At 42.0% G+C, this 26,826-nt stretch overlaps 1 protein-coding gene across 2 annotated transcripts in view; it reads right to left on the bottom strand.

Moving 5' to 3' along the window:
- Positions 1–24,970, bottom strand: part of TENM2 (teneurin transmembrane protein 2) — a 415,827-nt gene extending 390,857 nt beyond the window's left edge. For both annotated transcript variants that reach the window (XM_088522621.1, XM_088522622.1), the window contains exon 1: positions 24,710–24,970. In XM_088522621.1, the coding sequence (XP_088378747.1) occupies positions 24,710–24,935 (226 nt within the window). In that variant the 5' untranslated portion in view covers positions 24,936–24,970. The remainder of the gene's footprint in view (positions 1–24,709) is intronic.
- Positions 24,971–26,826: the final 1,856 nt, after the last annotated feature.

Below are 26,826 nucleotides of genomic sequence, written 5' to 3'. Positions count from 1 at the left end.
AAAGCCATTTTACCTTTGCTTTTTAAAATACCTTCAGTCTAAAAACAAAATCTTAACAAGCCACTAAAATTAACAGATGATGCAATAAATGCTAACAAGATAGCCAGAGCAAAATCCAGTTTGTTTAAAAGACGGTTACCGTGCAGGTTGTTTTATCTAACTATTTTTAACACACACTTAATCTTACTTGGTAAGTGCTTTTACATGTTTCACAAGTGCCTTGAAAATCAGGTGAAATGATAAATTCACATCTCACTGATAAAGGTCAAGTATACCTAGATATCATATGATGCCATTAATATTTTTACTTTGCAGTAAATTCCAATTACAGAATTCACTGGGTTTAGCAGGGGAAGTTCGGTTGGATTATTCACTAATCCTCATATTAGTTCTCACTTTTTAACCTACCAGTCATTTGCAAAGAGCCATTTTAGGCGTGTCGTGTTGTGTCTTTTTTTTTTTTTTTTCCTGCTGTATATATGGGTGTTACAGATAGTTTTCGACCTAAAACCCTATTTCTTGTACAAGGGAGCATGGAGTAGACAAGAACAGCTCTCAAGACCAGGATGGTAGAAATCTCCTCTATCCTGACTATAGCTGACTATAGATTCTGAAGGAGAGAGATTGCCAATTTTGCACTCCTTTCTTCATTACATGAGAGAGAGAAAAAAAAAAAAAAAGGGGTGTTTCTTAGGTGTTTCTTAATCAGTAGCGTGGTAAGGTGCATGAGCTAAGCTGGCCAGAAACTTTAGGGATCTTACCCTGCTGCAAAAGGGACATGAATACTTCACAGATCTATGCATCATTTTCAGTCTAATGTAGCTCTGGTTCAGCTAAACATATTAAAACTTCCTATTTGTGCTTCTCTAAGGCACCTTGTTTCTCCATTTCCTTCCTTGGCATTTCTTAAATGACTATAAAACAGAGAGGAGACATTTATGTTGGCAAGGTATTCTTGATGCAAGTTCTGCAGCTTTCCTTTGCCACTGAAACACGCCACCGGGTCTGTTTTACAGCCTTCTTTTGCTGGGCTTCTTTACTGGGAATTTAGGGAACAATAAGCATAGATACATGATCAAGGGAAAAGCTATTCCCCTCTCCAGTGGGAAAATCTGAGGGAAGAACCTTAAACCAAACCAGACAGGGAACTAGAAGTTTCTGACATATTTCTGTCACGCAAAGGGTCTATAGCTAGATATCCAGAAGCACACCCTGCTAATCAGCTTGTGATTCCATTAGTCATTCGGGGGAATTTAACAAGTCCCAAAATGGCAGAAATCAAGCAATCCATGTTCTCTATAGAAGGGAAAGATTCAGAAGAAAGAACTGATCTGCATAAAACAGCACGGCAAAAAATCCAGGTCTGAACTAATCATATGGCTGCAGAATCTGAAATTAAATAGACTAGTAATATCTGAAAATTACATGGACACCACATACCACAAAGCCTCAAGAAATTGCTCAGCTAATTAAATGCAAGACAAACACTGTGCACGGACCCCGTGTGCCCCACAATTTGCCCGTGTGCCGTGGCTGGTGGGAGCTCTAGCTCAGGCGGCCAGGAGCAGAGCCGGGCTCGCAGGAGAGGTTCTGCCAACAGGGCAGGACATGGTGAGGGTCAGGCGCGCGTCCTGCTCCAACCCGGCCAGCAAGCCATATGAAAACGAGAAAAACACAGCTCTTCTGCTTGCACATTACCTCGCCTTTCAGTACTGACCTATTTAGCAGCAGATCCCGTTTCAGCGTGCCGCTGCAGGCACACCACACAACGGGTACATCCATGCGGGATTTCTTCCCGTTCCATGCTAACGTCACTGCCATTCTTCCGTGAGCTCCGTCACCTGCCCTGGCCGGGAGGGCAGGCACAACCCAACACATCTCTCCTCTCCTCCCCGGATCGCGCCGGGGCACCAGGGCCCCATGGGGCTCTCGTGGTCAGCTCACGGGCACCGCGGACTTGGGGTTTCAGGTCCTATCTGGCTTCCTTTCAAGCAAAGGGCTGTTTATCTACTTAACCAGAACAGAGGCAACTTTTGTAAGTTTCATACATTACACTTATTTCAAAATGCTTGGCATTATTAATCCTTTTTATATTGTTAATATAAAGATTCTCTTCAGAACCTCAGAAAAACCAGAAAGTTTATTTTTTTCCTCGCTTTTTTGCATTGCATGCACTGATGAACTAGCCTGCTCAGCAAGCATTTAACAGATTAGACACTTGAACATGGTTTCAGGCAATGCTCTCTCATGTTTCTGCGTATTGCCTGATAAACACTTCAAAGTAAACCGCTCATAAATATGAAATGAAAAGCCGAGAAGTCGTTATGCACAGCTTTGAGATACAAATCTCTTTATTCCCCTCTGAAGTGGAGTTTGATTGACATAATGAGTCATAGATCCTGTCCAGGGACACACTGCCTTATCCCCTTTTCCTCAGGAGACAGGGAGTCTTTAAAGAAATCCACTTCAGAACTTTCTGATAGACAGCTACAAAAAAGTTGAACACTACACAAATTTATTATTTTGTATTAATACCTACTTTAACGACTATGACATATGTCAAAACTGATTCCAAAACCTTGAACAGGCCCTAATAACTAAAACTTTTCAAGCAGACCAAAGCCAAGATGTCTATTTTATCTAGCTATCTCTGACATAACAACACAGGCCTTGATTCTCCAAACAAAGGAGGAATTGTCAAGCCCTGCATATCCTTGATCTCACTGAATCACTGAAGGGTTCAGGTCGGATGGCATCCCGGAGATCCCCTAGCGCAGACTGCCCTGGCCCGGGTCCCGTCAGGCTTTGAATGTCTCCAAGGATGGGGACTCTCTGGGCAACCTGCTCCTGGTTCCAGTATTTCTTATGAGTCTAAGATGGTCTCTACACAAGTGGCTCCTGCCTTGTGTTTTCCTTTAGCAAAACCCCATCTCCTGCAGCTGCAGCCCAGACCCTTCTACTACAAGGGGCACTCCTAGGCCTGCCTCACCGTGGGGTCAGAGAGCAACGAGGCGCAAGCCAGGGCTCCTACCAGCCAAGGAAGGCCTCGTTCGAGACCATCATTATGGGACACAGTTGTCAGGTGCAGACCACACATCTCCATGCAGCAGATTGCACACGTCTGAGTGGTGAAGGAAATGAGACTCGCAGGCAAAAGGAACAGTTAAAATCATCTAGCTGGTAAACCTCTGAAATGCTAATTTTGATATCGCTGTTAGTAAATGATACCATTTGAAAGCGAGAACTACTGCATGTGTAATCATCTTCCACTCCTGCTCCACTGCAGTCTAGCTTTGAGCCATCACCGTGAAACTGCTCATCACGGGCTCCAGAACAAAATCCTTGTGTCAAGTTGCCACCCTACAATGCTACGGTCGCAACCTATACTTGTAGTAATGGCAGTAATTTTTAGAATTAATCCAGTAAATATTTCTCTAAAGTGAGATGCAATTTCTGTCATTTTATTTGCCATCCATACTCCATATATTAAATTTATGCAACTTCGCTGACTTTTGCCAGTCAAAACACCCTATGAAATAAGCACACAAAACCTAACCACAACTGATCACTTGCAACTTCTCTTTCATTTGCTCCACTTCAATGTAGTGCCATTATTAGTGTTAGAAATGAACCATTTAAATAATTCATACAGTCATACACTGTTAGGACTTATATAAGTGCTAACATATAATGCAAGTCCTAATGTAGAACCTTAGAACTTGTATTCACCATGCATTCAAAACTACTTTTCTTTTTTTGTCAATAAAGACAGAATATTATCTTGAAAGAAACATGTAGTGCAGTAATGAAATAGCAAAAAAAGTAAAAATTTGCAGAAACATAGAATGATTGAATGCTTAAGGTTGGAAGGGGCCTCTAGAGGTCATCTAGTCCAACCCCCCTGCACACGCAGGGTCACCTAGAGCACGTGGCACAGGGCTGTGTCCAAGCGGGTTTGAAGATCTCCAGAGAAGGAGACTCCACAACCTCTCTGGGCAGCCTGTTCCAGGGCTCTGTCACCCTCACTGGTAAGAAATTTTTCCTTAAGTTCCTGTGGAACTTTTGATGCTTCAGTTTCCGGCCGTTTCCTCTAGTTCTGTCGGTGGCCACCAGTGAAAAGAGGCCAGCACCATCCTCCTCACTGCCTCCCTTGAGGTACTTATAGACACTGATCAGGTCCCCTCACAGCCTTCTCTTTTCGAGGCTGAACAGGCCCAGCTCCCTCAGCCTCTCCTCATAGGGCAGATGTTCCAGGCCCCTGGTCGTCCTCGCAGCCCTGTGCTGGACTCTCTCCAGCAGCTCCACATCCCTCTTGTACTGATTAAATTAAAAGAACTGACTTCATATCCCATGTAAATAATGAAATATTCAAGCCTGAATTTGTAGGAAAGGACTGATAGGGAGATTCAGAAATTTAGGACAATGATGAAGCCACAGTTTGGCAAACTGTACCTTCACAGACAACATGGCTGTCTCTTCCATACAGAACCAGTGACAGAGTGAAATTGCTACGAAATCTTTTTTTCTCTCCAAAATATTTATTGTCAAAAACTTCTACTATTGCTATTTATTTACAAAATACAAACAAGGTTTGGCCCCTGAGTCAGACTGTTCTGACTCACATTTCTCTACTATGAATTACAAAGCGACTGACTAAATTAAGAAATACATCCTTGTGAGCTCTCTTCCTTCTCAGCTGAGTGCAATCATTCACATCTCAAAATTCAATAGTCTGCACAGGCTTTTCTAATCACTAGCAGGCAAAAAATATTTATATTGCAATAGGCACACATGAATTGCAATAAATACTCACCAAAATGCAAAGCTACTCAAAAAGCCTACAACTAAGCTCCCTCAGTTGTAGGGAGTCATTCTCCAGTTGTGCAGTTGCCGATTATGGATTGCTATTTCCTTGCAGATTACAAGTCTTCCGCTCAAATTGCAACAGGAATTATGGGCACGCATCTAGACACACGTCTGGAAATGTGGTCGCGCGTAAATGTTAATTCTATGCAATGTACTGGTGCTGGATCAGCGAGAGGCATAGGAAGTATCAGTTACTGAAGAGCCTCATGTTTTTTCAACTTCTGCAGCATTCACAGCTTGTAGGCAATCCCCTTCGTGTTACACATGTGCAGATAGCCAGATGTGCCAAAGACGACAACAACAAACTGAAACAAACCAACGTTCACAATGAAAATTGTGCTAGAAATAAGAGGGCTTCCTGTTAACTAACACTGTATTTAGGGAGCATACCTCACTTCCTGAGCTTCCATTACCACACACGGAATATTGGGATGAGGTTTCAAGCAGCACTAGTGATTTGGCCTAGGCCAAACAGTGGCGCGGTCGGTCCCGGGCCGGTCCCGTCAGCCACCGGCGCAGGCTGGGCCCGCGCGGCTCCTCACACAGGAGGAGGCAGCCGCCGCTTGACCCACGGCTGAAAAGCGAGCGCTTGGCTCACGAGGGCCTTCTGGCTTCCTTCCCTCGCTAGTTAGTATAACACAGTGCTGAAGCGAGTGATTAATTCCATTTCTTCAGAGGGAATGCTAAGTTCTTCAACCCTGTACTACAGCTATACAGAGGCACCAAAACTTTCATGTTATTAGTTATAGAATTGGACTTATTTAAACAGAAATGTAAGAGCCACTCCTCAACATCAATCCATGAATATCATGTCATTGATGCACCACAGACTCATTCAAAATAGACACAGAAGCAGCTACCACCTCTAGATACTCTTGTATAAGGTCCTTCTCTCTCAACCAGAACACAGTTCAACAAAGCCTCTCCAACCTGTCCTTGCCTTCCAGGCCCGCCTCAACATTAACACAGTTCCTTAAACAACTCACCATGACTCTTGTTCAAGACCTTCCTGGAACAGAACATTATTAAAGCCTATAAAATTCAGGTTATATAAAAGGGAAGGAAAATACCTCAGCAGCCTTCGCAAGTCTTCCTCCCCATTACTGAAACAGAAGGTGATTTACAGCAGCTCATAAAGAAAAAAGAAAAGTATAAATAAATATTGTTTATATATATATAGATACTATCCCGTACTATACTAACCCAAATTTCTATCTTCAGGTACCCGTTTAATAAAAATCCATTGTTCATCACGCTAACGAATGTTTAACGTTACCTATGAGATTGCTGTATAACAGGTACGCTTGGAACATACTCAGACATAACAATCTGGGAACCTGATCTCATGGCCCCTTGCCTTAGAATGAAAATGGTCATGTTTTATGTTTAAAAAATGCTGTATTTTGGCATTTTCTGGTACCAGTATTTGTGGCAACATGAATATTCAATCTACAACAGGAAGTTGCATTCCAGAATACTGACACTTTTCTTCCAAAGCCATAGAGAGAAAAAAACACCAGTCAGAATTCTTTTAAATCGCGTAAGCAAGGCTTATGTTGATCAAACATATGCTCCACAGAGCAGGGCATACTGGGGATAGCAGAGGTCCACAAGGAATTTGAAAGCATCCATAGGGACATAACTCCCTGCTTGAATCTTTCCTCTCTAGGGAGGAGAGAGTCTCGTTCTTTAGGAGTTAGTTTGGGTTTGACATACCAGAAAAGATATTACCGAGAGAGACACCGTCTCTGCTAGTTTGTTGATCTGAATTGCCTTCAGGTTCATCAGCTTTCAAGAAAACACACAAGAAGGCCACAAAATTTCAGCACTTACTTACTTACAGTGTGCTGGCATCACACTGGAGAAATATGAAGCCCCAATTAAAAGGTTAAAAGGGCAACACCAGCATGCACTTTTTTTGGCTACCATTTTCAATGGAGTGCCATATATCTTCCCTAGCACCTTCCACTCAGGAAATAATCTGTATTTTTGGACAAAACATTGCTTACTTTGACGGCTTAAAGTGCACAGTTACACCTGCAGTAACTAGCTGGTCCTCCAAGAGGGCTGCATGCCAATGACAGCTAACAGCATCCGTGTGCTGCACAGTGCACTTAGGCCTTGGAGAGCTTCCGGGCTAAAAAGCATTTAGTTACTACTACTATCATTATTATTAAAGGAAAATATACATGCAAAATTACATTTCAAACACAATGTTTTATAGTCCCTATTTGTCTCCGTAGGCATATGCCTTAATGGCTTCACCAGACCCTTATCACGTGCCAACTCATTAATCTTTACACTCAGGACCCAGCACTGGAGTCTTATTCAGTAAGAAGCAGAAAATCTCATCCATGGATCGGGATTGCAAGGTCCACTGCAGAATAAACTGGGAGGCTGCAGGAAGGGCCGGCATTAAGCAGCTCCTCTCCTCGCCGACTCCAGCAACAGCCTGCGCCACCCACGGAAGCTCCCTTTGCAAACTTCTTACATGCAATTTATTCTTATTTCCTGGAGTGCCTCCTTTAACCTTACAGAGACTCAGTCTTCCAAATGCATTGACAACGATATAAAAATACATTCCAGGGACTAGACATCACTTTAAAAATGTAACCGCATTTCCGACGCAGCCAATATAGACACGGGCAAATCTGGTTTTCCTATGGAGAGCACAAAAGAATCACACAAATTAACAGACCCCAGCAATTCGACAGGAAGACCTTTAGGCTTCCCCTTCAAACTCAAACTGCCCTAAATATTAAAAAGCACAGGGGAGAATATTCTGCAAAAAGAAAGACCAAAGAGAATATGCAGCAAATAATTCCTTAAGAGAAAAAATTCATTCTCTATTCCTGTTAAAACACTTTTAAAGGCATTATAAGAGAACAAGCATAAAGGGATAAAATTCCCTCATCTCATTTACATGATATAGCTACAGTCAATATGGCCTACCTAGAGTATTATTTGTCTTACTTAAGTTACAAAGCCAGGCAACCAGAACATTACCTTCAGACAAAAAGAAGGGGAGAAAAAAAAAAAAAGACAAAGAATTTTTTGTGAACCCATGTCAAAATTTGAAATCTTCATTGTTTACTTTTATTAATATATTTATAACTTTATTAAATCAAAAGCAGGGAAAGGACAGCTGCAGAGTCCTGCTCGTTCAGAATTTGCTAGTTCACCTTCACTCGTAGAAATTTCTTCAAGATGAAATTATTAAAGATTTGGAATGGTCTTTTCTAGCATAACTACAGGTACAACCTGGTGACAAACATAATTGAATTGAAGAGCATGACATCTTTTTTAATCCATTAGATTAGTAGCATATAGCTAACTAGATTTCCTTTATGAGTAAAATTGTACTAGGCAACAAGCACTGGGAACTGCACCAGAACCAAAGACTGCACAAGGCCTCTTCTGAAAGAGTCAAAAAACATCCTTCATAAATTACCATTTTCATACGGGAGATTGTTTGCCAGAACTGGGTTATTTCTTGAGAACCCATTCATTTTCCATACGCCCACAGAGACCTCTTGCTGCATTAGTTCTTCCTGCCCTCACTGCTCACGGCTCCCCGAACCGCGTTCCCAGCCCGCCCTCCTTATCAAGGAGCCGCACGGCGCGCGAGCCGCAGGAGCCCTGTCTGCACGGCCGCGCTAACTGATCTGGCCGCCAGGAAAAGGGAAACGCCGATGAATAAGCAGGAACACAAAATCCTCCCGTCTGACATCGCTCGATCGGAGACAGCCTACATGTCCCCAAACATCCTCCTGTTATTACAGAAGGCTAGTAATGGTTTAAGCACCAGCATATATGAAAAAAGACTGGGCAACTTAATAGGAGTTTATGGAGACTCAACCATATGAATTTTACATATATATATATATATATGTATATATAACCCACATTTCTCTCAGCTCTGCATCCCAAAGCTGAACCGCCCAGCTCCGCACGGCAGCGTCTGCTCCGCAGGGAGCTGTGGAGGGAGCAGCGCTGCTGTCACACGTGTGGCACAGCTCCCTGCCACCGTCACCGCCTCAGCCAGCCCCATGCAAAGTTTCACTCCTCTCAGAACTAAAATCAATCAGAGATTTCCTACCTGCCTGCATGCGTTACACAGTGTCTTATAAATCTAGGTGCAAAATATTGTGCAAATAATGGTTTTGGGAACAGCAAGATCATATTCATCATGACGACTGAAATGGTCCTAGCTAGGTCCATCCGAAAACCACAAGCACAAATCAAGTGCAGCTTCAGCACAGAGACGACTGAAGACGAGTAATTCCGGACTCCTGGCCCGTTGTGGATATGGAGAGAACGCCCTGTTGGGCGGCGAGGGGCAGCTGCCCCGAGGAGCTGCGGCACGCACGCTCGACGCGCAAGATCCAGCAGGGCACGACGGGACGCAGCTGCCTCCCCGCTGCCTTCTGCGTCCAGACCACGGATGGAAAATAGAGAGTGACCCCAGGACCTGAATGTGTTAACGGCACCTCCAAACGGAAGCGATAACAAGCTTCTTTTCCGGACTAGAACAGAAGCTAAAGGTAAATTACAGTGTGAAGGGCATGACAGAGGGCTCTGGTTTAGGTTTTTTGGTTTTTTTGCTAAGTCTGTTATGAACAGAAAAAAAATTATCATCAAATACCTCACAAAATAGGTCAGATTGCTTGCTCTTGAGAGCGCAGTGCCGCTGCAAGATCACTTCTTCTTCAGAGGAAGCGCCCGCTCACACACACCGTTCATTTTGGTTCAGAAGATACCTCATTAACATTTGAAAGCTTCTGAACAACATATTCACCCTTCCCATTCTCTGCTATTGCCTGATCTCTGGATAGGATCCTTTACAGCCCTAGCTTTGACACGGCAAGAGGCCTTTCGCCTGCTTGTGGTGAGTTTGTCTCCTCGCCGCCTTAAACCAAGATGTCGGCTGGCCCAGCCTGCGCAAAGTGAACACGTTCAACACGGCTGGGCTACTTCAATGTGCTGGAATGAGCATTTAGCTGCACAAACACAGCATTAAGAAGGATATTTCAAGGAGACTAGTTAAACTAGGAAATATATCTATATGCTATTTCATTTTTAGAAATAAAATTCAGTGTGGTGGCTTCCAAAAAATCTGCTAATGGGGCTGAAGTCATGGAAATTGCAAGCAAGAGCATCCACAAAGCCAAAGAATGACACTTAACTGCTATTTTTGCACACTGTTATGATCGCTTTTGCTTAAGGTCTTCATTTTGCTCTACCTCCAGGTTAATTCTCCCAGATGCACACATAATTACAAGCATTGTCTCCACATAAAACATTTTGACTTCAACGAACAGATTTTTAAGTTACTGTGATTATGTAAGAATGGGATCATTTTGTTTAACCATGCACATTTAAAATCACCTGCAATTTAAAATACTACTTTGCATACGTTTTTTACCCCTCAAATTCCATGAATTCTAAACACTTTATTCGGCATTTTACAGTTACCTGGGGGAACTCCAATTTTCCAGCCATCTCGTTAGGAGGGGGCAGGCAGAGCCACTCCAGTTCTCCATGGACAGAGGCAGCTGGCCAGTCCCACACACGGGCTCTGCATGGAAATTTAGTACCGCTCCATTTAAGTTCGATCCTGCTTTGCAATTCTAAGACAGTATCACAGCGAGATGAGCTGTGGGAGAGGCTCATACCTTCACTCGCCATGTCAGAGACAGGAAAACTGCGCTCCTAAATGAGCTCGCCTGAAAACTGGGCAGGATTATTTTTGCCAAAGTACAGCTCGAACTGAAACTCCCCAGGTTGCCACTGCTTTAAAACAAGAATGAAATTTAAAACAAGAAGAAATACTCATTTTTGGCAGAATGGTGCTCCCTGAATTTCGGATTACACAACAAACTTGTCTCGGGTTTTAAATGAACTATAGTACAAAAAGTGCATGGGTCAGAAGGATGGAATAAACTGAACAACCTGGTCTGTGAGTTTTAGGTACTTCTTTTTTTTGATAAACACTGAATATGCAAAATTAAAAAGCTTTTCACTCATGGGTACATTTTTTTTTTCTGCATTCCAACCATGAAAACACTCATTGAGTAGAATAACCAAAGACATTCAGATTTAGACCAAGAAGTTGCAGTAGGTGTTTGTGGCTAGGGCTTCCAAACACGGCATTTTTCACAAAAGCGCAAGGGCCGTGGTCCCGCCACGTGAAGGCCGTTCTTTCTCCCCAGCCCTACAGGGCGCCCGTGCTCAGCTTGGGGCCAGCACCCAGCAGGATTCTGGTTGGCGCCGGCGCCTCCTGCACTGCGGGATGTGGACGAGGAAGGGACTCTCGCTGCTGTGGAGACTTCTTTCCTCTTCCATCCCGCCTGAAATCTTCCTTTCCTATAATTTTACTGCTCCACTGCCTGAACTCCAGGTTGAGAGAGGCTCCGCTCAACCTCCTTGGCCGCATCTCTTCAAGCCTAACGTTCCCATCCCCGACTACTGCTCCGTCTGCCCCAACCCCACAGTGTCAGATCCCTTTATTAAATAAATTATATTAATAAAGCTGTCACACTGTTTGAACATGAGTAATTCTTATGTTAATAAAACCCAGTAAAGGCACAGCTTTGCCTTCGTATTTTTAAATTCTATTTTGTAACAACAAATAAAGCACTCCGAGCTTTATTTTTCTAAATGATTATTACATTTCTGTGATGGATAAAGGCAATATGTATTTGCTAACAACACCCGAAAATTAGATGAAGGCGAGACACATGGAATAAACAGAAGTGAAGTTCCCCCTCATGATGGATGGCTTGAAGTTTCTCTAATCACTAAAGTTTGCTCAGAATCAAAATAATTTTCCATTAGGTAAGAAAGCATGCTACATGGACAACACATCAGCCAGGAAAGAAAGCAACAGCACAAATATTAGCTAATATAAATAAAAACGGATTACTAATCTAAGTGCAAAAATATCTTTTTTCCATTTTTTTGCTCGCAATGTTATTCATGCCTCTAAGCAACTCACTTAATCTTCCTTTTGTGTGCTTTCTCTGTAAAATGGGAATGAAACCAACATAATTTATCCCAATGGTGTAATAGAAGAGCTAGAGTTACACACAAAAAAATAAAAAATCCAAGCATCTCATAATTATTTAAATAGAATTTAGTACATCAGGATGACATTCATGATCTATGCTTTCTGTCTCTTTGAGAAAAAAAAATTATCATGTGTTTAACGTGTATAAATTTTTCACTCTAAAGCACACAACTCAATCCTTGCCATGTCCCAATTTATATCATTTTCGGGTATATAAAAGATGAAGTGAACGCATTATGGCTTTTTTTTCTTTTTTTTTCTTTTTCTTTTTTTTGGACTTTAAATCTTGTGTAACTCTCCTCATGTACCACCTTTCACAACAAATTAACATCCATATCAAGACAAGTTCATTAGCATTCAGAGGCCTGTTAAAAAAGAAGAAAGAATTACACCTTAAAGTGCCCTGGATCAGCTACTCGTTAATAAAATGGGTAACGAATAATTTCATGGTTTCCTAATCAGTTTCTTTTTCTTCCTTTCTAATCAAAAAGCTCTGAAACTAAGTTCTATATCCTAAATAAGTAAATCCTCATTGTCAAAAGTATCGTATTTGTTTCCCGAAGGCAAAAATGATGTCAATACAAAATAAATAGTAAATATGACTATATAAATAAAAGTGGGATACGAATGCATTTTGGTGCTTTTAAATATAGCGCTCTAGGGAACTGCAGTTGAAAAAAAAATTACTCTTAGCACTTAACGGCATTAATTCAGAGAAAAATGCCATCTACAGCTCAGTTACCAATAAAAAGCAAGTTCCAGCAGTGCCACATCCCAGGCGCTGGTAAAGCACAGAGGAGCAGGCGATGCCGGCCCGCGCAGCCGCCTGCCAGGCCACGGCCCTTGGCGCAAATGCAGCGGCTTCGCCAGCAGCCGCAGGGCACGGAGGAGAAAAACCAACCGCGTGTCCAAGTACATCAAAAACAGGGCTGGCTCCCGCTCTTTCAAGTAAAAATTTGCAGTTTTATAATCCAAGTTGTAAAAACTATAATGGACGCCTCTTACAGTGAAATCAGTTATAATGTAGATATTAATTACTAATAACTAAAACCAAAGGAACACAAACAACCCTCCCGCTCCGCTGGCACAATTCTGCCTACTTCAGCCACTGCTGAAGCCCAGGTTTCCACTGTAAATTCACAGATACTTTCTATATACACTCGATCTCTGCTCTTTGGGGCCGTTGGCAGGAGGTGCCGCACCTCCCGCAGTCGCTCCCGCCGGGAACGGGGCTTCTTGTCTCCACTGCCCTGGCCAGACGCTTGGGCAGCTCAGCCTCGAAATCCAGACCACTTCCAGCTACTGGCATTTCAGCGGGCCACTTGCTAGCCCTTCTTTATTAGCTACATCTAGCCTAGAAAATAAGCATAAAGTGACCTGAAAGGCGAAATTAACACATCAACATTATAATATTTTGACATTTTGTCTAATTCCTATGTTTTCTGTACTATTAATATGCTATTTGTTGACAAAATCTGGGAAACACAGTGCTAGTCAAATGCTTGATTCTGCTCATCTCCTGTGCATTCCTCCTACGTCCCTACTTAATGAACTAATTAATTTGCCATTAACAAGGGGAGCTTTTCCCCAACAGCAGCGCCCTGGGGACGCTGGCAGCCACGGCCCGGCCCCGCTCCGTGCCGAGGCCCCGTGTGCTGTGGCGCTGGGCTGTGTGCATGGTGCTGGCCCGTGTTTGCTTCTCATTTCTGCGGTCCCTCTGGAAAGGGCACGCTCCTACTGACAGGTGAAGCCTCCCAGCTGCGGGTGAACCACTGCATGGACCGCGTTGGGTTCCTCTGCAACCCCCTGCACGGGGTATCCCGAGCAGACGGGGAGTTGGCTCCCACTGTGCTTCTGAGCAAGTCCCTGCTACACCATTGCTTTTGCCTTCAGTCAGTCTGTGAGTGTGAAATATTATGTAACTACTATATGGCAATATAAACTTGAGAGCTTTTTTCCTCCTCAGAGCTGAGAGAGTATTTATAGCTGTAATTCAGCTACTGCTTAGCTGATACCACTGAGGTCTCACAAGTTTCTAAAAAGGCTCTGAACCAAAAGAAAAGTTCTTCAGGTTTTATGGAAGGCCCTTGAACTGTTTGTTAGCTTTTCAAATGAATGCAAAAAAAAAACAACCAATACACACACACATACAGGGACATAAAGATATATGCTATATTTATATAGCAGATCTACTAGATAGGCAAGGACCCTCTACCTGAGCCTCTACCACCACCACCAGCCACCTCTCCCAAACTGTGCACAGCAAGGTCACTTGATACCATCTTAGTGGTGATCTTTATCATTTTTACCTCTTCCCCGGTTATTTTACTTGGCTATATTTCCAAATCTCTCTCTCTGGGATGGCCTCACTCCCCTTGCTGATATAAGGCTTTCCAGATAAGATGTACTTCCACAAATTCTGCTAACGCTTTCTCTTCTCGCTTCTGCTGGTCAGACTCAGCACCCTGAAGTTCACACCAATACCCTTCCTGCTTATTCCCCTTTCAGCACCGTTCCCAAGTAGCCTTTTATGGTTTCTCTTTATCTTGGCAACTATCTTTCTTACTGATTCCCATATCTCAACATTTACCTAGCCTTTTCAACACTGAAGATACCGCCTTAGCCTCAGGTGCAAGTTCTTCCTGGCATTTCCTAAACCATTCCGCACAGCTTATATGTCCTTAAGAGAGGACAACCAGCACAAAAAAATCATTTAATTGGTTGGTGAATGTGGGGGAAAACAGAAAAAACACAAATTCAAAGGCATTCGAAATATCTTGTCACAAACCTAAAGATTCTTGCAAAGAATTCCTTGAGAGAGAGAAGGGGGAGGAAAAAAAAAAAAAAAAAAAGCTAGAAAACTCTGCAGACACACTCAACCACCTGCATATCCAAAAATACCTGCAGGTTTCAGTAGAAATATAAAACCTGAAGCATAACAGAGTCCTTGACAGTAAGGAGCCACTTTGCACAAGTGCCCTCTCTCCCCTCATCTGCATTTCAGATTACGCCGTGTGCTAATTTACAGCTCAGAGTCATCAGAACTTTAAGACAGGCCGCCGCCTAAGGATGCTTCAAGTGGAAAGCGAGCAAGTTAAACCATAGGGATACAAATACTGCCCTGCTGTGCAGGAGGGTTTACTTGTTACTGCAGCTGCTCAGCCTCCTCGCAGACCTCCTTGGTTTCTCCTTTTTGGTGGCTGCACGGATCGTATGCAGAATTAACGCAGAACATGGCTTTTGTGGAGCTACTGTCAACAGAAAACTGCCTTTTAATAAAATGACTGTAAGAAGGTAAAGTTTGTGCAGAGATTTAGCTCAACTTGCCTTCTGTTTTGAAAGCTGAAGCGATAAAGGCCTTTTAGAGATGTGATCTCTATGGGGGAGAATTTCTCTTACATGAGCAAACAATGAACGAGCTATTTATTTAAACATTTCATTACGGCTGAAGGAGATGAGCTCGAAGCGAACGATTTGGTTCTTTTTGCAGGTGTATTGTGTAAGCATAGTTCTAACTAAATTATACTCTTGGATTTATTGTATGCTTTGAACATACTAGGCACTGTCTCCATGTAGATATATTTATACACACACACATATATTTAAAAAGCATAAAAGAAATCTTAAAAATTGCATGTATAAAATTCACTGATGTTGCCAAATAGCCAAGCATCTGCTTCCTTACCAAATGGTCATACAACCTCTAGAGACAAGTTTTAACCCCAGTTTTGAAAAATATTACTGAAAATATGGCCAGGCACCTCAACACCTTGATTTGTAGCAACATGCTACGCTTGTTGGTAGTGATTATCTTTTAATATGCGAGTGTGCTACCAACTGCAGAACATGATCCTGCATCTCATGAGGGGGACCGAGTGCAGAGCTCTCGCACTTTGAGCCATTGCTTTACCACACATTCCTGTTGAGAATACAAGGACAGGGTCTTTACTGCATCGACAAATACAGTAACTACTCTAATTTCTTATCATCCAGAAGATATAAAAATTCAAAAATATAAAAAAGAGAGAAAGAAAAGAGGAGAAAGACTAAAAACTTCACCTCTCCCAACAAATTTCAAACAATGAGAATACAAAAATAATAATGGGTGGTAATCAAAATGTTTTTACACCCTTCAAAATCACTTAGTATTATAAAAAAAAATCTGTCAGGGAAGCAAATCTGAACTAAAACTATATGTCTTCTCTCACACTCCACTATTCCATAGCTAAACAGTTGAGTAAAATGACACTGCAGATTGAGTAATTAAATCAATCCTATTAAACAATGTTACAACTATTTTACAACTGTAAAAATGGCTTCTTAATTTCACGTTTCTTGGATCTACCAAGTCATTCTGTTAATTGCAAGTTCCTTCTATGCACAGCCATTCAATCTGACAGTCAATCTGTGCTACCAATGACCGTCGGGTTTTGAAATTGCAAAATTCCCATTTTATAAATGCCACAGCTGTAAGGTAAGAGAAAAGGCTACCGCACTGCGAGATTTTTTAGACATTTCCTAAACTGGATATTAAAGTCCCGAGCAGTAAAAGAGATACTGGAGAAAAATCAGGTAACGTCAACCTCATTACATTTTTACAAGCTGCAGAAATTAGTAAGCACACAAACGGACAGAAAATCCACTGTAAAACAATACTGGAATTTTGTTAACCTAGACTGCTCTGCTGAGTGTCATGATTGCCTACAAAAAGACAACCAGATAAAATAGCCCTCTGTGGGATGGATGTACTTGGACATAAAATTGTTCCACTGTCCAAAATATGAGGGAAGATGATGATTTTAATGGGTTTTAAGACAGAGGAGTCTGTGAGGCAGTAACAGTTTAAGAGAGTTAGGGTATACTAAAGCCAAGTTGACATACTCGATAACCACAAAAACTACTTATTCCAAATATCCTTTCAATTACAGTCATTGTGGATTACCCAAAATAAAGAGATCCTTACAGCAAAGCAGAGGACAGGTTCTACGCTGCTGAGCTCTCGAAGGCTCCCTGCGCGTGCTGGAGCCTGCCCCACCGCCCGGCTGGTTAAGCACTAGGGAACTAGCCAGGAGCTCCCGGCTCCCAGCGTATCCCGTCACCACACAGGACAACGCGGCGATGGGAAAGGCGCTTCCCAAGAGCCCGGCGTGGGGGGAAGCAGAAGGGCCTCCCAAAAGGTTTATTTCAGGGTCAACTCAAAACCCAAGCAAAACCCACACAACACAAGGCAAATCGTTGGGGGAAGCAGATGTTTCCAAGAGCACCGTAACGCACTGAACCACCCCCATCTGTGGGGCTTGGCTGCAGCACAAGAGCCAACGCGCAGAAGAAACAACTTCAGGACTGCTGGGAAATAGCAAAAATAAGCCCCAAAGTTCTTTTATTTACTTAAGGAATAGAAGAGAAATGGGTAAGCACAGAGGAGAGATTGCTGCAATGAGTCTACAAGGAAGAAACATATAACTCTGGTACTGACGATGTCCAAAGCCACGATCTGTTGTGCACACAATGATTTCAGAGAGCAAATAACATCTGATTTTGCTGTGCTGTGTTATGGTTCCTCTTCACAACACCTCTAAATGCAACTATAGACATTCAGTCCCTTATTACCAGTACACCACGTATTGCTAAATCCCTCAAATTTCAAAATTTAATTCAGCTTAATGCATTTTCTATTAATTAGCAAGCTGCTAGATCCGTAAGCATTATAACAAATAACTTGAATCTTATTTTAATTTTTCATTACAAGAATTGTAACTCTTCATTAACTTGGGAAGATGGAGCATTACAATTGTGATACATCATCCCTGATTTTATTAATCATCTACTTTAGGAGCTCCGTGCTACAAGTGTGCAACTTTTTATTTTTGTATTTATGTGAATTTAGAAGCAAAACTAATAGGAGAGCATACATTTAGTTGCTGATACGTACACAAAATTTTGCACACAGTCATATTATTTTAAAATCAGTGCCAGAATACGGCTGCACTAACTCCAGCAGACTTCCTAGAAACTAAAACGCAAGCGAAAAGCCATCTGAACCAATATTACCATGAAAAAAACCCCTTGAAAACAGAAAATAAAAACACCACAAACACATATGCTCTTAACTGGTGAGATTACTGAAGTGCAAACAATATGCAGATTATATCTTCAATACAATAAATATTTTGAACGTTGGGAATAATTGGCAATGAAGAATAATAGCTTTCCCTCAGAATTAAGTATCATTTCAGCTTTATTTGAAATACTATTTAAAGGTCAAGTTCAGGGACTGAGGAACTCCAATGGACAAACAGACATTGCTTTGAAACAGGAGTTATTTATAAGGTTTTTATTTCATTTTTGTTTTTCTCTGCTATAACTACAAAACCTAATTTGAAAAATTAATAGTGCCTAATATTTCAGCCTAACCTGCTGTCTGTAGAATACATTATAAAATATTTAACTAGTAATTCATAAAAGCTAGCATTCCTTGAGAGACAGAACCACAGAACAGGCCATCTGCAATTTTATGCAGTTGCTGTAAAAAAATTTTTAGGCAATTAATGCTTTTGAGAAAACGGCCCCAAACAGAGAAATTGTTTAAGTGAGCACTAATTCTTGCAGTCTTGATCAAAACATCTTTAGCAAACAGGGAGCACACAGCTAGTTGGTTTCTACATAAAAATTCATACAATTATATTTTGCCTTTTTTCACAGGCAATACCGGGGGCGGGGGGGGAAGATACCCTCATGGTGGATATTTGTTTAAATTTTCTCACAGTGAAGTGTTTCTTGGCATTTGACACCAGACCTCAAACCACAACCCGGATAACACAACCCCCGAGCAGAGCAGGGCCAGCGCCACCACCACCTCCCAACACCCTCTTTAGGCCAAGCAACTCCTCAGATGGTCACCACCTGCAGCCGCCCTGGTTTGGACATCCCCAACGACCCTGGACTCGGGCGCGGGAGAGGCCGGTGTGGATGGCGCCGCCGCTGCCCTCGCCCGGTCTCCCCCTTCACGCAGGTACCGCGACACTGCGGGAAACGCTCGCTGGTATCAGGCCCAGCAACCCCAGAGCACCCGGTGAAGACCACAGACACACACACAGACAGGCGGTGGTTTTAGGATTTCATGCAAGAATATTTTCAAATATCAAATTCAGCTTGTAGCATCCAGTATTGACGAAAGCATAGAAAACAGCCCTCAAAATACAAGTTCTTAACTACTGAAAGTTTCCCTAACTTTCCCATCAGCAGGTAATTCCATTCTCCTTTTCTGAAGTTGCTGAAAATCACCTAAAAAAGAAAAATCTCCTTTTTCCTTCTTCACTGCATTAAGGAGAAGCAGAGCTGTATTTTTGCCTTTTCCCATAACCATTTTATCACACTGACATACCAATATCTGAGGCCCACTCTGTATCATATATTATAAACAGCATGCCTCAAAGAGGCTTTCTCCAAATACTTTTAAAAGATATCTTTTGATTCTGAATTAAACAGGATGTAGGGATTGCCACTAGAGGATGAGTAGGAATCACAAACAGCTATAACCCAAATATTCTGAGGAAATGTAAGCAAGAAATTGCAAATAAAACTGCTTATACTCATGTAACTTGTTTGGCAACAGCAGTATACCATAAGGAAAGCTGCTACAATTCATAACAGCATCTTGTAATAAAACAGCTTTATGCATCCCTCTCAAACTGTTTAGTGCTCAAATCTCATCAGATGGCTGAGTAAGCATTACACTTTGGGACAGTAAATCTCTGTTTCCAATATGGTCTACATTCACAGATATGTACTGCAGTACTCACTGCAAGACACTTCCAGCTAAGCACTTGTACAAAAAACTAGCATTATATAAAAATATTTGCATGGTACTTTGCCTAGTCAGTTATGTAGACTTGATATGAAATGAGGAGCCTGGAACCCGCAGCAGCTCACCAGCAACACGCTGCCACCAGAGAGAGACCCCCAAGACGAGACTTTAAGACTCTAAAATATGCTTCTTTCAGATAAAGATTTTAGGGCTGATAATTCCATTAAAGATATTTAGATATGTGATGGTTTTTGCAAAAAGATTCATGAAATGTGATTCATCATATCCTCCCTCATTAACATGGGATATCTGTATCCCATATTTGGGATGGGTTTTGTCCCACTGTCCAGCTCCCCTTTCCTGCCAACCCTGCCCTCCCCCTTTCCCCCAAAAGGTTTTCAACAGATAAAGAGCCAAGAGGCAGGATGCAATACTCCAGAAAATGATGCAGAGTAAACTGTAGTAACACATGAAGTTAAAGAAGACTGAGTGTATTACGCTCCCCAGTGGCCCTCTCTGAGGATCCCACTCCAATTTCACAATTTTCTCTTTGTTATTAACAAAGATAATGAACAAATTTAGGGTACAAACTTATTCTAAGCATTGCCAGTACATGCTTCCCGCCCTCCTCCTCTCTCTAATTCTGGTCAATTTAGTTGCAGTGCCCAACAGGCTGCAAAAGCCCATGTGCTTAAGCAGGTAACCAAACCAAATCCCAGCATTTGAGCTTAGGCTGGGGCTGCTGCTCTTCACTGCAATTACACTGTTGTGCAAGAGGAGATGCTGGGCAACACACAAAGCAGCATGGCCAGCTGCACAAGGTGGCTGCAAAATATTTTGGAAGACTGTTGGGCCCAGATAAATACAGCTTTTTTTTTTTTTTTTTTTTTTTCTCACTCTCATTTTTAATAACTTCAAACACATTCTCTGTTTGTTTTAATCTTTCACAGCAGAGATTTACTGCTAAACTAGATCTGACCTGTGAATGAGAAAGCAGCCCATTCTGTCCAACTATTGAGTTATAAATTTTGTGTTGGCTGAAGCCTGGAGTTTGGCTCAAGCAGAAAGATGAAACCTGAGAGCTACAAATGCCCAGTGAGGGGCTCCGGAACAAACACATTTGCAGCCAGCCCTGCCTGCAACCCATTTCTAATTCTAACAAGTCAATGCAGTGTGGTTTTTTAAATATAGTTTGGTTACAAAGTATACAAGAAAAGAGATGGCATTTGAAGGCAAGTTCTTTAAAAGAACAGTTTTCCAAAATAATGATTCTTTCCTCTAAGGAGACATACCTTCGCCATGCTGTGTCAGCAAATGAAGTCAGGAGGAAGGGCTTTTTTTTCCCTTTTTTCTCCTTAAAAAAAAAAAAATCAAATCTGATTTGATCTCTTTGACAGAAGAATACATGGCATATAAAGAAATTCACACATTACCAGAAGGTTGTAAGATATTCCAAATATTCAGAGGTGTCAGAACTATTGTCAAACTTTTGACATATCTCAGCAGAGAGTCCAAAAGTTTCTATTCATCTTAGAATGCAGCATTCAGAAAAGACTCCTCACCTTTTATGACAGCTTGTAATGTCAGAATCCTCTCTCACATCAATTGAAGGACTGAATTTTTTCAAATCGATTGAATAATAAAGATATTCAAGTCTTGATACTGAACTACAAATATATTTCCATCTCTATTAAGGAAAATCTTACACAAATTGCTACCTCAAATGTGCACTAGGCCTGTAATTTTAAAATCTAAGAATATGCAAACCTGTTTTGAGGATCATCAGAAAATGGAGTTTACACAATAAAACTAGACCTGATGTTTTCAAGTTCATGCGGTATTTCCACACTATGGGGACTTCATTACATGTATACTGAAATAATCCTCTAAAAGCTACTATTGGGGTCTGAAAAAAATCCACATACCTAAACAGGAAAATCCTAGTACTTAGAAAAAATGGAGATGAATTTACGGTGGGGAACGCTTAGCACAAGCAGTGCCAAATGAAGCTGCTTCACATATTCCAAGCCATTTCATTGTTCACCCCTGCATACCAAACCTTCCAAAGAAGGCACCAGATGGTTGTTATCTAGGACAGACTAACTTTCTTTGGTAGGCAGACGTGCCCAGGATTAGCACAAAAGCCTTCTTCCAAAACATGCAGCTGATGGCTCAGGTAAGGTAAGCCTTTCCCATTGCACATTCACACCTAGTGCCCGTCAGCACGCCGTTTTCCCATTAAACCCCACTAGCTCAGGGAGGTCTTTCTGCTTCAAAGATCTATCTGCTTCTAATGAAAGGGAAGGAGCACCAAAGCAGGACAAAACACCAACCACCAAGCTAGAAGACTTGTTTTAAAGTAGAGCTCCAAGGATTTTAAGTACTCAGGGCTTGCTGCGGTGTCTTCGCAAACAGAAACTCAAGTGATGCAGCTTGGTCTTCTGCTTACCTCTGGCTTTCAATTCTAAAGACTGTATGATCAGACAGCATCTTAAAACAAATGTTTTGTGCAGGCTCAGTACCTGCTTAATTAAACATGGTTATTTTTCAACAATCAATTACATACAACTTTCCTTGCAGTAAAGATGAAATATTTGGGAAAATATCTAAGACGGCTTTAAAAAAACCAAGTTGAATACTTTCTGCAGCAGAAGAATAAAAATCATACTCTACAGACTATTTATTTTAAGGATGTTTATTTCCTACAGAATTTAATCCCATCAAAACACCCACTCAAATGTAGAATTAATTTACATGTATAAATTCCTAGATGTCTGCAGCTGGAAAGTGCATGCTTAAGAAAACATAATGAACAGTATTCAACTACTTTTAAGAACCACCCCGTTTTATCCATATAAATTGAATGCAGCAAGCGGTAACATGTTCCACATCTTAAACTAGATCTACTTTAACTAACTAAAGCAGGAAAATTAAGGAAAAAATAATTCAAAAATTAAATTAAAAAATCAATCTTATTTGGCTTTTAGGGAATAAACTGAATATTCCCTATATATACTGAATACTAGGGAATAAACTGAATTCATCTAGAGCTAGCAAACCCAGAGCAAACCGAGACTGGCAGGGACCTGGGCAGCTCAGTGACCAGCAGTTTGTGCTGCCCTTCACCATGAGGACTGAAGCAAACGTACCAAGAGCGGGAAGAGGAGGAGGAGGAGGAATAATCAAGGGAAAGGAGCACCCTCGCAAAACCCCGAGTAGCCACTAGGACACCCCAAAGCGGTACCTGAGCTGAAGCAGCCATTACAGAAATATTAAGATGCCTCCTGAACACAAGGGCTGAGCAAACCCGCGGGAAACGGCGGCAGGCGGGGGCCGATGCTCGGCGTGACGCGTCCCCTCCGGGTGAACGCGCATAAGCAAAGGCCGCCCCGCAAGCACGGAGACGGCCTCAGAGACAGGACCCAGGTGTCTGACAGATAGGGCACACCGCAAACGCTTGAAAACACCAGTAGATGGACGCATGAGAACCAAGGGATTAAGCAAGGGATTCATTAGCGATGCTAATTAATACGTATTTTGGCTTAAAGGTGAGGACCGACACTGATTGCTGGCAGAGTGCTTTCAGCAGATTCTATGATATTATCAATGATACTAAGTGTAAAAAATAACTTTGCATTAGACTTCTTAGCAGGCTCCTGGCATGAACTCCACAGAGGAGACGGATAACATCCTGGGATGGCCCCGGTCCCAGGAAACAGCACTGTCACTGCATGGGAGGTGTGCGCTAGGGAACAGTCGCGTGCCAGGAACAGGCAGGTACAGCACCGAGCAGAACTGCAGCAACCAAGACTGCGCTAGGTCATTTATCTTCCAGTGAGATGGCCACTGGTGGGCTATACATTCATGTCTCAAAACCCACCTACATCCTATTCAATCTCAATTTATATAAACTGTATCTCATTTTCAAGCATAAGTAAGCCTAGTAACTTATTTTCAAACTCACCACATCTAATTGTTGACTGAGTGACAATTTAATCAAGTATGTTTTAATTCCGCCAAGTTAATCAGAGGATTAAACACTGCTTGTTGTAGCAAATGGTGTTCACTAATGTTTTCACCATACAAATCTAGGATCTCTCAGAACAAATACTTGAATGAGTGTAAAAAGCCCATGTCTGTGTAAAGAAGCGTTTTCAAGTGAAAATATTTAAATCATTCAGTCTTTGGATCTAACGGGTATTTAAAGCAAACAGTATTTTGTAAGTCTTGCTTACAGGTTAGCATAAGCAAGTTAGTTCAAGTACAAGTTGTGGGAGCTCAGTGGTGTGATAACATATTATAGCCAATTATAAAAGTAATTAGATGGGCTTCCTGCTTCCACTTTTTATGAGATAAAGCACAAGCTGCAAGTGTGAGCAGTAAGCACTACTTCAAGCAGTGACAAAATGAAGCCAGAGAAAACAGCATTCCCATCCCTGTATTTCAATTACAGAACAGTTAGGAACATGAAAGTAATTGCAGGGCAGCTGATTAGTGATGATTGGACATTTACCATATTGTGTTTTACCATAACAGTGTTTAACACGTCTTCCCAATGCAGGCACTCTAGCTAAGAAAGACAAGCTACACTGAAAATGCCATTATTATTTCTAAAACAAACCTAAAAAACCCCAGTAATATAAAATTAGCATATCTGCCATCACCAAGATGCATGACAAGTAAGACTACGTGCTTTTGAAATGCTTTAAAGAGAGGAACCTGGTTTGCACCATTAACTAACAATAAATTCCGAGAGCATCAAAAATAGAATATTTCTGCTTAAATTTAATAGGAAGAAAAAGGGCCTACTAATGGATCCCTCTATGGAAGGCAGCTTAAAATAACGGTAAAAGGGCATGCAGTCTCCTTGTTTCGGTAATACTCCCTACACCAGCAGCATCCCAGAGCTACACAGAGGCCGCCCGCTGGGGACGGCCGCAGAGGGAACGCGCCGCCTCCACGCATACCTTGCCTGGGGAACTCGTCCGACTCCCTGTGCACCAGGTCCGAAACGCGATTTCCGTAGTGCATCCTGGTGTCATGGTCGTAGGCTTTGAGCGTCTCGCTGGAGCTGTAGGACTTCTGCGTGGGCACGCGGCAGTCCTCGCTGTCCAGCGAGGAGCTGGTGTAGCGGCACTCCTTCCCGCAGCGGCCCCGCGTCAGCGAGCGGTGCCTGCGGTCCTTGACGTCCATCCTCGCGGCTCGGGCGGCGCGCTGGCCCAACAGCCACTCTTCCCCTCGGACCGAGTCACCGTCACCTACCAACACACGAAGGGAGCAACAAGTGAGCAGTGCTGCCATCACCTCTTCTTTCACTCTGCTTTCCCCAGCCTCTCCGTGGAGAGCCAGGCAGCACACATCAAGGGGCAAGGAAAGGGCCTGACCTGAAAAGGGAGGGGAAAAAAAAATAAAAATAAAAATCAAGTTCCATAGAAAAAGTAAGTTTTATCTAAATTATCATCTTACTGAAGAGTGTAAAAATAACAATACAACAAAACCACTGTTATCTTTTGATCATTGAATAAGCACTGATAACAACCTGAGACCGACAGCACAATATTTGCTCTTGTCGTGTAACAGTACAAAGAGAAACAGATTCAAGCGAGATTTAATTATTCCCTTTTTCCTGCAGGAGGGCTTGCAATTAGGAATGACACATGCAGGAGTGTTGCATAGCGACCTTCACTCCTGCTCAGCATTAATGCATTACAACAGTATTAGTTATGCTTTATCAATACTTTCACAAACAGCAGAAACTGGTTTATGGAGGAAATGGTTGGCTCTAAATAACCTAATCTAAGGTCCTTTTTCCAGCAGGAGGCTGGAGCAGGTATCTCCAGAGGTCCAGCCTGCAAGACAAGACACGCGGATCTCCATTTCCAGCAGAGCACTGAGCGGCATTTGCTGCTCTCAAGCACAATAGCACATGACATTAAGTTCTCCATAGCCCCTCAAGATGACCAGTTTACCCATCTCAGCAGTTGGAGCTTTTCAAAATGGTATAAAAATCTTCTGGCTCGCTGGAGCAGAAACAGAGGTTCTTGTAGCCTACTTAATTAGCACCCCCGTGCTGTGGCATATATACTTTAATATATGCATGGTTAGCATGCATAAACAGAGAACTGAAAGATGCTGCAGATAAGAAATACACTCTGCCACTGGGGTACAGATTATTTTCAGTTGGTATTTCTGTGTGGGGGTCTCATTGCATCCTAACTCCAGGTCCATCCTAGCCCAGAGAAATCTTCATGACCAAGTTTCTTGCTGGAAATGAAATTGTTCCAAACAAACAATGCTCTGAACCAACAAGAAGTGGAACATAACTGTGATGCTTTGATGAACAAAACCGATGTCTCATCTCGGTCCCAGATGAGAAAGGTCTCATCAAATTTAGATACTAATATGTCAGATGTACAACACAGAAGATGATGAACAGAGGGCAGTGTTACACAGAAGCTGGCAATTCCTGTCTACATCTCTTCAGGCTGATGTTCAATGCAAAAAAACCTATTCCATATGAAGGCAATGCCTGCCATGATTTCATACTCGGTCTGATCTGCTCTCCATTGCTTATGAAAGAGTCTTTAATTCCTTGTTACTATAGTTAAAAGAAGGATTTACTGTGATAGGCCTTCTGAGTATTTCCATGACAGTAACTTATTAAAACATCTTCTCAGACAGACAAGATTTATAGAAATTGTTTCCTCAACAAATATTCTCTTAAGAGTTCCATGGGATTTGCCTAGAAATACAAAAATAGCAAGAAATGCTAAGACAATGCTGTATTATTAATAAAGCCACGAAACATTCTTCAGTCACCTTTCCACACAGGACATAACATCCAACTCCTGCACAATCATCACCACCACTAATCCAACAGGTTAACAGAAGGAAATACATTCAGAAACACAGGAAATATTATATCCCAACAGCTTTACTTCGACCTTTCTTAAGGAAAATCTGAAAGAAGCACATTTCATAATCATTTAATAACTTCTTGTTTCTTTTTAAGGTACTTTTAATTTTTTTTTCTAGTTCTTTGATTGCTGAAGGACAAATCCCAAGCCTCTGAAACTAAACAACT

Source organism: Tinamus guttatus, unplaced genomic scaffold (assembly GCF_059628265.1).
Source record: "Tinamus guttatus ecotype Peru unplaced genomic scaffold, ASM5962826v1 Tinamus_guttatus_pri_ptg000155l, whole genome shotgun sequence".
Lineage (NCBI taxonomy): Eukaryota > Metazoa > Chordata > Aves > Tinamiformes > Tinamidae > Tinamus > Tinamus guttatus.
This window is presented reverse-complemented; position numbering and strand designations above follow the sequence as displayed.